The 14251-nt window shown below is 36.4% G+C and overlaps 1 protein-coding gene across 1 annotated transcript; it reads right to left on the bottom strand.

The window, feature by feature from the left end:
* Positions 1–75: 75 nt before the first annotated feature.
* On the bottom strand, positions 76–12916 carry LOC104904695 (golgin candidate 5). The gene is made up of 20 exons (XM_010693047.3): positions 12690–12916; positions 12380–12584; positions 10149–11134; positions 9939–10010; positions 7243–7314; positions 6711–6825; positions 6068–6129; positions 5923–5970; positions 4539–4823; positions 4342–4401; positions 4148–4231; positions 3973–4038; positions 3803–3901; positions 3465–3683; positions 3257–3368; positions 2963–3183; positions 2418–2477; positions 2225–2338; positions 607–681; positions 76–517 (listed from the first exon to the last, which is right to left on the bottom strand). Exons 2-20 carry the CDS (start codon positions 12522–12524, stop codon positions 482–484), a joined length of 2931 nt encoding a protein of 976 aa, XP_010691349.2. The 5' UTR covers positions 12525–12584; positions 12690–12916; the 3' UTR covers positions 76–481.
* Positions 12917–14251: the final 1335 nt, after the last annotated feature.

The following is a 14251-nucleotide window of genomic DNA, read 5'->3' as shown; positions in this document are numbered from 1 at the left end:
TTAACAGTAAATCAAATGCAGATGTCATACAATGCAAAATAAACTGAGTCAGGTCTTAATCCTTCACCGAAAGAATGAATAGAACCTTCCACTAAATAAGAAATGAAAAGATGAAAAGAATGAAGTTGACACAGTTCTGCAGAATTAAATACAATTGAATAATAACCCAAAAAATTATATAAGGGTAAATCCTTAGGGTTTTTCTTGCTATATACCACACCCCACTTCTCACAAAATTCTTCTTTCCAAATGAATTAGAAAAATGCTACAAGTGATTATAGTATTGAATTCCTAAATATGGCAATTTGTATACATCATGGTGATACACTTCTAATCAAGAGAGAATGTGATTTCTTACTGAGACACTCAGAAACATTGAAATGATTTGATTTGCAGCAACTTGGTGAGGTTTTCGATTGAGGCTACGCTCTCATGGACGAAAAAAAGAAACTGGAAGCAGGCACTCAGAGACTCAGAGTGATCAAGTAGCACCCATTTGTGAACTTAGCGTTTGAATCTGTTAACATATGCAGGCAGAGATAAAATATAGATTTATAATAACTGTGAAGAAAAAACAGTAATCAGTGTGCATGAGGCTGAAAGTACCTTGTTAACAAGTAAATTGACTTGTTCTCTGTACATTTCCTTCAAGTCCACAATATCAGCACGGAGTTCTTCCAACTAAAAAGCAATATTATTTGTTAGAAGATGCACTGTCATAGGAGGAGAAACAGACATGGCAGGAGGGGGAGGGAGAACTTCAAGATCCAAGATATTCAAATTGAAGTCTGGAAGGAATTCAGAAAATCAAGCTGAAAGCTCGCTTACTACCTAAAACTCCCACAAAATGAAAGCAGTCAAAGGTCAAATTTCATGTCGTATATCAACTGCCACGGCTACTAATTTTAGCCATCATTCTACATTACATTACACATGGAGCTCTTCCAAAATATAGAGATTTTGCTATGGGATCAAGATTTCCGCACAAGAGGAAGGACGAAAATCTGTAATCACCATGCCCAACAAAGCAAAACTAGAGTAACAAATAAATTTCATAATATAGTAGGCTACTCAAACTCAGTCCATCATGTTGCTTTCAGCATTATCTTTCAATACAATAGGCTTCGAACACTAGACTGCTCAACCTCACTTCACAAATTCAGCATGATCTCCAAGCAACTAATGATGGTTAATTGGTTACACCAGTCAACAACAATTAACAAATAATAACTCAGTCATAATGCCACAGCGGTGGGGTTTGAGGAGGTTCAGGTACACAATCCGTTAACTAACAGTCAAAGATGCTAACTCCAAGAGACCAGCAGGAGGTGTTCTGGTAGTCTGATGAAGAAAATATCCAAGTTTCAACTGTATATGAAGCATGAGGATATAGAAGACCAGTTTGGACACAGAAAAAACAAAGCAATAATAGAGCTTACATTCACTGAATTAAGTCAGGCCATTAAAAGATTACAAGTAGATTGAGGTGGTTTATACCTGCACTGGCTTTATAGCACAAGTCTTTAATTGACCAAATCTTAGCAAGTCCAGTAGGTGAAAATCGTTAGTACAGGGAGCGAAAATAAGGAATCCTTTGACAAACTATTCTACATATATCTTACTCGAACCATATTTTAGGTAGGGAAAAGAACAGAACTAGGTATAGATTCCAATACTTCCGTGAAATTCAGAGTGTTTATAGCTTCTTGATTTGGAAGCATGGCAAGCTCCTAGCTTCATATGCCATACTTTGACAATCCTTTAATATTTTCAAAAGAATTCTGCCTAATAAGTAAGGACTATTCCCATCCTGGCATTAGGTGCACAGGTCTACTCTAATCATTGGAACAACTTTAACACGTAAACTTGCAAGCTCCCAAAATTACACATCAATCACTTCAGCACACATTTAATACCACCAACCCTGCAGATCCCACAGTCAGCAGGGACTTCAGCCCATATTCCACAGGTCAGAATATATTGAATCATCACTTTCCACCCAAGTCTTTGCGGATAAGCAGGAACACAGTAACCGAATGTTAGTGATGCATCCTGATTATTTTGATCATAGACATACTATCTATTTGCAGAATGCACCACATTGCGATGTTGCGCAAGCTTCTTTATAGTTTTTGTTAGTTATCTACATAATCCAGAAGCACACATATAAAGCTGATCGTCAGCTATCAAAATTCACAGCACTAAACTAGCATAATTAACACACCTCCTCATCACGTTCCCCCATCAGCTCCAGAGCGGCAGTATGTCTCCTTCGAAGAGCTTCTAGTTCTGCTCGAATGCCGGGAAGCATAGTAGCCTCACTCCGCAATTTCTCACACTGCAGAGAAGATTGATTTAAGCAAGCAGGGTAGCAGTACAAGATCTCATAAAAGTAATGTGGTAGAGAAGAAAAATACCTGCTCAGTCATTTTAACCAGCTCTTCAGCAAGTGAGTCTCGTATTGCTTCCATCGAAGCCTACAATACACAAGAGGCATAGAGACTAATGTAAGCTGAGTTAACTTGTTTCATTCTCTTAGTTTCAACCTATCATCCAGAAAATTGAAGAAACTTCAGAAGTTCTTCTCACATATCATTACTAAAGCAAGGAGACCAAACATGGTTGTTAGTTGTCACAAGTAATGAGGACTATTCAGATAAAGATTTTTAGATGAGTTGGTCTTAAGTGAAGTAAAAAGAAGAATTTTTTATCCTATTCTTTTAATTCCTTTAGAGATTGCAGCACCAGATCATGAACCTGTCAACGGAAACTACCAAGGGAACAAGCCTATTAATAGAGCTTTCTGTGCTAATGACCACATTATACAACGGGATTCTAACTATAAAGATGGTTGAACCAATTCTTTATTTAACTAGCTAATTAATACAGTCAATATACTTCCGTCCAAAATTATCTTTTTCACGGTCTCCAACACATGGTCATATGAAACTAAAAGTCATACCAATCGAGACATATATGATGCAAGTTCGCCCTCCTTTTGCCGAAGGGAAGCTTCAAAAGCACTTGGTGTCATGCTCTTCAGGTAATAGGGACTCATTGTAGCCTCTCCAGAATTTCTCCGCTCTAACAAAGAGGAAGAAGAGTCTAGAGAAGCCTGCAAAAAGAAGCTTTCTTCAATGTTGCCCACACTGCTCGCACTTGAAAGTTTACGTGTTAACATCCCTGCAACATTAGACTGTGTCAGAGAAACAAGAGAAAGAGGACAAAATATAATGGGTATTTACCACTTTAGTACCATTTTCATGTGTGGAACTTTTCTTTGTTGTTGGGCTTTGATCTGCCAAGGAAGACTGTACATGGGCAGCCTTTTCCAAATCTAATCTAGCTGCTTTTTCCCGATCTAACTCCTATATTTATCCATATATACATCAACACAACTGAATGTGCAATTAACACAACTGAAGATGCGATGAGAATACATGATAATCATAACAGAAGCCCACCTGCTGTAGAAGTTCCCTGTGCGCCAACGATTCTTGCAACTCATTTTTGTGTTTTCTCTTGAGTCCCTTGATCTCTTCATCAAGCTGATTTGCACGGCCTTCATGAGTATCAGCTATTTCCTTTGCCGCAAGGTATTCTTGTCGGTTTTCAGCTGCTCTCTGTCTTTCCTTTTCAAGAGACCTATTTAGCTGTGTCTGCTCAGCTCTGAGGCATGAAATCTACAAATTTAACCAGCATAAGCTACCATTTTTCTTATCAAGATGATTGAGACTAAACTACGACCTATGCTACTGAATTTTATCACCAACCCTGTCTACAGTAAGACTTAGAACTCTACCTGAGCTTCAAGAACATTAATCCGAGAAAGAGTTTGAGATAAGCGATCATTCATGGATCGCTCTCTTTCCTCCGCAGATGCAGCTTTGGCCTCTGCTTCCTGTACAGCAAGCTAATAAGAAAAAAAAGCTCAATAATTCTTGTACGCGAACATAGAGAATTAATAGAAACCTGAAGCCGAGATTGAAGTGTTCTCTCTACAGCAACCCAAGCTTCAGCCTTCCGGGCAGACGTCTCCTGCAACCGAAGAAGAGGGAACAAATAATTCAGATTCTTGTAAGAAGACCCGACATTTAGAATTTATAAAGTATATATTTAGGGGGGGTTGGGGGAAGAGGGAGAAGACCTGCATAGCTTCAATTTGTCGCAGGAGAGGCCTAGTCGATTCGGGTAATTGTGAAACAAGTTCCTCACACCGTCGTTCACTTTCCTAGGAATCAACCAGCCATTATATTAGATACTCAATTAGGCGGTAGTACAATACAAAACACAAGTAAAAAAGGTTTCTATAAATAAAATATATATTAAATCATAGCACACTTGGTATCGTTTTTGAAGGTCCTCTATTTCTCTGCGTAACATGTCCTCCTTCATGATTGCCTGTAAGATATGACAAGGAAAAAACAGCAACAAGCTAGATTAAAAATATTATTTCTCAAACAGTGATCGCATAGAAATCAGCAAAGGCAAATTAATCAGCTTGTAGATAAACACTTGGTAGATGTTACGAAAAGAACCTGTTGCTCTTGACTGCTTAATGTCTGTCTTAATTCCTCGAGCGTTTGGACAAGCATCGTATCACGTTCCTCAGCCTCACGTAGTCGCCCCTCCAGCTCATTTCGAGCTTCATCATTGGCCCGTGCCTCTGCTAATGCTTCAGCCTCCTTTGCTGCATTTAAAGCATTAGTATAATATTCCTTTTGACCTGCAAGCTCTGCTTGGTGCTTTTCGATTGTTTCTTGCAGCAACTTTTCAGTTGCTGCCTTGTCTTTCCTTATACTCTCCACTTTATTCTCTTCAAGCTGCACAAATTCAGAAACAATTGCTCAATAGGAATAGATAGACAGAATAACAAATTTATCCTGTACAAGCAAAGTGGATACATCAATAGTTTGTAAACCGAAGCACTTGATTTGAAATATAAGGACTCAGGATGTAACTAAGCGTTTGCTGGCATTTGCTTTAATTGCCATGATGGTTAGCACCCAGTTTCATCATTCATGACTTAACCAACATTCCCAAGTAAAGCAAAAGAAAATGTCTTTTTTTTTAATATAGTTAGGAAACTGCATACGCTTACTAAAAACTAAACAGCAAACTCATACAGAGGTAGGATTTACAAAAGCTTAGAAACATACTCTTACAAGATGGCAGAAACAAGAATTAACTTAATCCTACAAAATTAGAAGTATAAGAATAGTAACCTGTTCCAGTTTACAACACAGGGACAAAAAAAGGGGAAAAAAAAAGTTTTCTTATTTGGGGCCTATACAAACGATAATAGTGGAGAATAAACTAAGTTTTTGTGACCAATAAAAAATAAACACCAAAGAAACACCAAGAAATGTCACTCCCAAAAATAGAACTGCAAGCACGAGATGAAACCTTTGTAAAATCAGTTATGGAGATAGCACAAAAAGAGTGTGGTCCTATAATATTAATTTCATAAGAAAATTATAATGATAAGAATCAATGTTGGCCTTATGAGACCTTCAGCAGATTCTCTGATACTTCATCTTTTTATTGCTCAGAAAATTTGTGGGATAGAAGATTGTTTGTCCCAAATAGTTCAGTTCTGTAAATAATCCCTCGTTTTGACAACCAATAGTCTGATACAAGCCATAGAGCTAACCTTACATGATTATAAGCTAACAGCATGCAAAAAGAAGATGAAAGAAGCTTTTTGTATCCTCAAGGTCTCAAACCTCACAGGAAAAAGATGTGAAAATAGAGTAAAAAGTAGAAATCAAAAGGGCATGACGTAAAGTCAGACAAATAATTTGCTGCATCATAATACAAGAGCATGCACTTATAAGGTTAATCATCATATAGTTCATGGGAGATGAAGAAAAGCAGTATTGAACTCAAAACCCATTTGGACAGTAATCACAGTTCAATTACCTGTAGCTTAGTAGCCAAAGCCTTCTTCTCTTCATCCAATTCTCTAATCTAGCTTTCACAGAGAAATGTGAAAATTGCAAACAAGTAAGCTGCAGAATTTAATAATCTTACCACGACTTAAGAAGCAAGAGACTAGATAAACAACCTGTGCCCTTAATTTTCTCATTTGAGCTTCTTGAGCAGCTTGCTTCTTTGAAAGCTCTTCCCCTGCCATGGAACAGATAGACGGATCAGTACAGTAAAAAGGAAAAATGGGAGAATCAGAATGCTAAGAATCCACGTATGGGCACAAATGAAAATAGCTTAAGTGAATAGAAGAAGGAAAGTAATAGAAAAAAATGACGGGAGTCTGAAATTGGTTAGACCAGGGTGAATAATCATTAATTGCAGCCTCTCCACTTTCAAGAGGTGGGATCTCTCCCTAAGCAAACTTTCTCACAATTTTCCTTGATGCCCACTAATTTTATTGCATCATCTTTGCATGTCTTGCTCTCTATTCCATCATCTAACTCCTGCTTAACATGAATTCCCCTAAATGCCCTTCCCTATCCTTTTCTGTAACTAACTTACAGAGACATTAACACTATTGCCCTTATTCTTCTACGAGCATAAGTGAATACCGGTGTTGGCTTGGGATGATTCCTTGCCCATAAGGGAAAAGAATTCCAACACAGAAGAAACTCTCAGAAGGATCATCCAGTAGGCATGTGCTATAATGGCTGTTTATCAAGATAAAATGATCTACTCAAATCTGAAAATATTTACGGGTTTCACAGTTCCAATCTCACCCTCAGCCATAACTTGATTAATAATTTCATCTTTTTCCTTCAAAAGAGCAGCAGCATCACTTCTTTTGTTCTGCTCTCGTCGTAATGTATCCCTTTCCTTGGTAAGAGCATAGACCTGAAACAATGCACAGACAGCACAAGTATAAGCAAAATTGCTGACAACACTTGAAACCCAATCAAACAATAGGTTCTGTTGTCAGAGAAGGAAAAGGCGGGATGACTTGGAAGTCAAATGGAAACCTCAACCAATACCAGGTAAACCTGACAAAATCAAGTCTATAATACGACCACATACATTATCAACCACAGACACTGACAAAACAAAACAAAACAAAAAACACCTAAACTTATTAAATGACCTCACTAATGAACTTAGTTATAAGAAAGTCGGAAGTTGCATTCTTCATTGTCTTAAATGTTATATGTCAAAAAGAACCTTCAAAAACAAAAGAAGTCAAGGAGAGGTTAAATAACAAAAAGAGAATATATTCCCCACCCCCTACAGTTAAGTTATTAATTAGAAAGATTATACCTTTCGTTCAAGAGTTGCAACCCTTTGGTGATATTCCTCACGCAAAGACTCAATTTCTCCATTGGATTTCCTCTGTCATAAATACGAAAACTGGTTTTAGATAAGACTGGCAGATATCAAATATAACAAAGCTTCAGCAGACGCGAGCCAAAAAATTATTTCCATGGCGAAAAGCTTCTTGGTGGGTAAAAATGACATCATATATTACTCCCAAGTCCCAACAGAACAAACTTTAGATTGAATTTGACCACAATAACAAATTCTAGAAAGCTCTTCAAAGCATAGACTTAATTATGGCAAGTAAACATTAGATCCACAATTTACACAAATCTTCATTCCAAAAGAAAAAAGTAAAGGATACCCGACATCCCACCCAAAAGAGTATCAAAATTTAAATGCTGTGCAATGTTCATACTTCATACTTAATATCTTGTTTCCTTTATCATCGGAAAAAATTTAGAATACCATTGTACATAGTTACAAACCTGATTACCTTACCCCAACAACATACTTTCCAGAAGAGAATTGTGTTAGTTTAGAGAAATAACAAATTACCCATATACAAGATCATCAATTCTAAAACAACGACCAGAAGAAATGAGCACAGTCAAACTGGTCTACCAGGTAATTGCAAGATGTAGGGCTAGCAAGGATGACTAGAAATAAGTTCATAGCAGCACGTTAGCCATATATATTCTGGTATTGCTTCTTTAATTGTAAGTACTTCCTGTGTTTCCTTTCAATCTACAACATTGTATTTTAGCACTATTGACAAACTTCACTTTTGGCCATTGTTTGTGATTCAATATAAGGGAAAAACATAGTCAAGTAGGATCTAATATAGCTTTTACAGAAGTGTTCAAGACTTCATCTTTGCTTCCATAAATTTAAGTATTTGTTTATTTCTTCTTTTATTTTTCTTTACATTTATGTTATAATGCATTTCAAATCCCTCATTAATTACCTTTGTTTATCAATGAATGATGAGTGATTAGTTTCATGATCTAGGGTTAGGTTGAACCCTATAATGGATTAATGGCATAATTTGATCCCCCAATTCTCCCAAGTTAATTACTTCATGGTTCATATTTGTCAAATTTGGATTGATTATTGATAGTTGACTACAAATAGTATTGTATTAGATGTGACTAGGTTCACAACGAAAGTTAACTCTTAACTGGTATTAGAATTCTAATCAAAAGTAAGAGTTATTCACATCAAAAATAGTAAATAATTCTTACTACGATTAATGAGATGCTAAGCTTATTGTCTTTAATTTGCATGACTTCGTGAAAATAGGTATGATTGGATATTAGGGGAGCCATCAATTGTTTGAATGAGATTATTGGTACTTAAATTGGGTGCATTAATCCTATTGAATTATGGTGACTAAATTAGGAAAAAGCTTGAAGAAATGCATTTATTGATGTTTGTGGGGAGACTTAACACTAGAGCATTAGTAATAAATTAGTTTGACCATCAATTAAATTTTGATATTTTTTAGATCATCAAAACTAAAAGTTACATATATATGAGAAATTTTATAGTAAACTCAGGTGTACTATGCTCATGGTACAACCAATACTATTTTTTGCTTATTACTCATCCGAAATTCTCCAAGTGAGCGAAATTTTCATTTATAATTGCTTTTGCTCATTCACCTAAATGAACATACTTTCTTATGGGTAAAAATCTCTACTCATTTGAGAAAATGAGCACACTTTTGCCCAAATGAGCAAAAATTTTCACTCATTTTCTCAAATGAGCACAAGTGTTTGCTCATTTTGAAACTGCAATATTGATTTCAAATGTGAACATAAGTCCACAATTGACAAACTCTGAAACTTGAACATTTGTTTTTGGCATTGATGAAGCCCAACTTGCTTAAATCATATTTTCAAGTACATCAATTTGATTGACCATGTTGAGAGAGAAATCATGAAAGAGAGAAAATTTGGAGATGAAAAACAATTGAAGCTAGAGAGATTTTGAGGTAAGAGAAACAATTGAGGTAAAAGAAATCTTAAAATAGTATTGATTCCTAAATTGTCCTTCAAGAACTCTAGAAACTCTAATGTTGATTCTGAAATCTAAAATGAATTAATTCTGCCATTGATGAAATTCAGAGCTCCATTATTTGTTTTTGTCATTCATTATTTTTCAATGAAGGTCGCAAATTTGAAGGAGCGAGAGAGAGAAACAATGAAGGAGAAATAATTGGAGGTGAGAAATTTAGAGGTCAATAAAATGGAGGATAGATAAATTTGGAGGCAAGAGAAACAATGGAGGGGAGAGAAAATTGGAGATAAGAGAATTAATGAAGAAGAAGAGGAATAAAGAAAACTAGAAGAGAAGGTAAGTAATGACCAAAATGATTAGAAATAAGTGATTAGAAATGAGTGAAATTTTGATTTGGAGAATTATTACAGAATCACCCCTGGCGTGGTATGCATGCACTCAACATATGTGGATTCACTTTCCCTACTATGTGTTAGGAGGATTCATCGGGATTTTTCTTAGGTAAGCCACAGCCTGATCGCTTGCCATCTCTCTAGCAAATTATGATAGACACACACTGCCAGAATGTATATCCTAAGTTTCCTTCTCCCGAACCTGTAGCACCCTTGGGTACAACACTTGTGGGACTGACACTAGCACAAACAGAAAGGGAAAAAAAGAATTAGATAAAAGCTTACACTCAGATTTTCCACAACGGATTTCAACTGCTCGTTTTCATTCATTAGCTTGGCAATCTCATCTGCTTTAGCCTGGGAAAGAGAGAGGGAAAAAAAGTATAACCAGAACAGCTTTGGTCAATTTATAAAAAATTTAAGAAAAGGCAAACAGTTGTAGAAACATTTTAATGTGTTCAATTCCTCTCACAGGATGACTGAAACAGCACATACTTGAGCTTGTTTAGCAGCTCCCTGCAATGCGGTTTCCATCATTTTCATTTCCCTTTTCACCTTCTCCAGCTCATAGACAGAATCAGTGGAGTCAAACACATTGGTCACTGGACTAGGTCTATCATCTTTAGTTTCAACTTCATCTTTTTTAGGTGGTTTTGCCTCTTGGATAGTTACAATAGTTGAACTAGCTTCCTCAATAGCTTGACCAGAAACAATTCCCTGGATCGCATTAGTCAGAAATTCAGGAGACGAACTATTGTTGATGTTGACCGATCCAGTAGAACTTTCAATTTCAGCATCAGCAATACCAACAACATTTTCTGAGTGCTCAACCAGATTTCCAGCTTGGCTATCACTTGACACTTCCTCTTGTTTTGGGGTGCCTCCGCCTACAGCCAGCTCTTGCATGCTTTCGAGTGGCTCTACAGCATCACTTGCTTCTCTAGTAATAAAATTATCAGTATGGTGTTGATTTGCTTGATCATCTACCACCTTGCTTTCAGCTGATTCTGAATGTTCTAAAGATCCCTCCTCAGGTTTCTCTTCCCCATCAAGCTGTTTACTAGTCTCCTGTGCATCCTGAATTGTTACTTCAGGTGAGGCAGTAGACTCCTGTGCATCAGATCTGACTTCGCTTGAGTACTCTGTCATAGTGTCTACTTCGTCCACAGCTTCAGAAGCAACATAGTCCATTTGCTCTTTCACTCCCCCCTCTTCTTCTTGAGGAGACAACACTGGCTCTATAACGTGTTGAACTACAGTATCAACTCCATCAACTTTCTTTTCCTCAACCACAGATTGGCCCTGCATGCTTTCCAAATGTTCTGACGAATCATCTTTATTTTCCGCAATTCTTGCTTCATCTTGAGGGATTTCCCTTTCCTTTGACTCATCTACATTGTCCTCTTCTTTATTCCCCATAAATGCCATAACAGGATCAAATAATGCATTCCTGCTACTAGAAGAAGTTGGTGGCCCTGAAGCTGATACAAACAGTCAGTAAATGAAGCATCAGCTGAGAGCATCACATTCCTATCTCCATTACTATCATTTTGTGCACTAGTGATAATTCAATGTGCACACTGAAAGACTAGTGCCAAGTGTCAACACACACATATACATGGTTCAAATTATCGGTTAAAAACGGATATTCAAAATACTCCAAAATATCACAATAACATGAGAGTCAGGGATGCTTGGATGCAACCAACAATCTCCACGACTTCCACATGACACTCTATACCCTGAATAATATCCCTTCCCTCCCCCCATGGAGCATTTTAGGGTTTTAACTGACTAATCTAGAGACAAAGAGTCATGCAACTCAGTGTTCCTATCTTGAACAACTTAGAGCCCTGGGCTTATCTTGGCACCATTAATGATAGGAAAATAACGTGGGAAATTTTGGATTAATTATTAACTGCTCCTGCTGAAAACCAGAAAGACTACAATAGCACAAGCTTCATAAAAGTGTAATATGTAAGCAAAATCACATATTCACGATGCTACTAAGTACCAAGTGATTGCTCCTCCATTCCATTCATACAAAATGCCTAACTTCCACGATAGATTTACAGAAGCAATCTCAAGTTCTCAACATCCAGAGCACTAAAGTCCACACTCTATATACAGTGATCTTGCTACTATGAGGTATAGTATCAACTTCTCTTCTGCTCCCTTGGTCAAATACTCAAATCCTCGTTTTATAATGCAGCAACCACAAATAAACATTGTCCACTAAATCTCCCTCCTAGCTAAACCAATCGGACATACTAAAGAGTGACTCGTTCGAAAGCTTAACAGACCTGATCTCGCTATCACCACGAGTTTTATAAGTTTTCTGCTCCCCTGGTCAAATACTCAAATCCTCTTTTTATAATGCAGCAACCACAAATAAACATTGTCCACTCAATCTCCCTCCTAGCTAAACCAATCGGACATACTAAAGAGTGACTCGTTAGAAAGCTTAACAGACCTGATCTCGCTATCACCGCGAGTTTTACAAGTTTTCTGGTCTCATTTAAAGCATAGCAATTAGCAAGTGTCATGTCATACTCAAGTATCCAGGTAGCACAGAATTTCGACTATAATTCAACAATCAGCAATACATAACATTCCCAATCAATAATTCAATATACAAAAATCGACGGAACATGTACATATACAACTCTATTTTCTAAATTGAACCAAAAGAAGAAAGAAATTGCAGAAGAGAGAGAAAAAAAAACCTTCATCGCTTGACTGAAGCTTATCTTCTAAACCAAGAGCACTATCAAAATTCTTCTCAATGCTCTTAACACTCTCTTGAAGCTTATTTACTGCGCCTGAAAAATCCAAATTTCCAAGCGAAACCTTTCCGCCCCACCAGTCCATCTTTCTACTTTGATTCGATCACAAAATGCGAGATTTTCAGATCAAATCCATCACGAAAACCTAGAAATCACACCAGAAATCAAACAATTAAAACATTTATTAATTGAATATTGCAATCGAATCAGCAAATTGTTGAATAGAAATTGTAATCGAACAACTGATAACCTAAAATTGTTAGAGATCTCAAGATTGAGAGAACGACAGCTGGTTAGAATCGAATTTGAGGATGGAGAATTTGCAGAAATGTTGCGGAGATCGAGGAGGAGAGAGAAAGAGGAAGGGTGAGAGTTCAGGTGTGAACTACACCGTGATCAGCAAGAGAATGAGGTTGGAAAGAAGATGACACTAGAAAAATGGGGGAAATTTTATTTTTTTGGTGGATCCAAAGTATGTTACTGTTTATGCAATAAAACGGTTTGTAAATGTTAACCCCAAAAAGTTAAAAATGTAATTTTAATTTTCTACATCTTTGACGGCGAGGTGGTGGGTAAGTGGATTACCATCTCGAATTTCACAATATTGTCTAGGGTTCGAATCCTCATGATATGTTGGCCATTTAATACTATATCTCACAAAAAATACCCCTTTGTTGCATTTAAAACGAAACGAATGAAGTATTAGGTATACTCATGCGCCGTTCTAAATTTCACTGGTTCAAGCTTAACGCCAGTAGCCTAGCAGTGTACTTCAATGTCTTCGTAACAATCCGAGTAAAGGCTCTCACAATATAATTGTGTGATGAAATTGTCGTGGTCGAAGACTTGATCATAAATTTGTTGGATCCATATCAACTTCAAAATTATTAACACCATAAAAATAAAACTCATACCAATGATAAGAATGAAAGACTCACATAACGAGTCAAAAATTCTCGCAAACGGATAGAACGAGAATACAAGTATGTAATATTTTTCATAAAACCTTTCAACATCTAGTACAATGATGAGGTGATTAATTACCCTTCACAACTTTATGATAATTTATGTAAGTTGTCCCGTTTAATTTTTACATTGAGTAAGATGGATTAATACTAACCAACTGGTCTTGGCATAGCTGTTATTCACTATGTCCCATAACCAATTGGTTAGTGGTACGATTCCCAATCTTTTGGCAATCAAAATAGATTATTGGCCAGCTATTATCCTTAAGGGGAGCACTCGAAGTGAGGGGATTAATCATTATTGTTGGCAGTAGATGACTTAATATTCAACAAAAAAAATGACCCCAATACTTTATAAATGATGCAGTTAAAATCCCGAAAAAATATGGCTATATCGTTGTTGGAATAATGATGTGGGACCGGAAAGACATTACAATTATTTTAAATCTAATTAATGATCTCATTATTTCAAGAATTATACGCTTTTATACTCTTATATACTTTGTTATGGGGATCTTAGTTCATATAAAATGGAAAATCAAACACGTTTTTAGGGAAGCAAATAATTAAGATGGTTGATTGGATTATAAAGGCCGATCATCTTAAAAGTTGATTCTTCATTGATCCTTGTAACATTCATGCTTTACATCCTATCAATATAAACAACTAATTAAGAGTTCTCCTTGTGCAAAAAGTCTCATAATGTTCTTTTATATACTTACAAACCCCCTAATTTTGTAATAGCACTACGATTTAGTGTTAAATTTTGACACAAGTTATATAGAGTATGGCTTTTCTTATATGGGTTTTCACTAAACATTTTTTCTTGTTTTATTTATATGTCATT

Source organism: Beta vulgaris, chromosome 9 (assembly GCF_026745355.1).
Source record: "Beta vulgaris subsp. vulgaris cultivar EL10 chromosome 9, EL10.2, whole genome shotgun sequence".
Taxonomy (NCBI): Eukaryota; Viridiplantae; Streptophyta; class Magnoliopsida; order Caryophyllales; family Amaranthaceae; genus Beta; species Beta vulgaris.
Note: the sequence above shows the minus strand (reverse complement) of the source record. Positions and strands in the feature narration are given on the sequence as shown.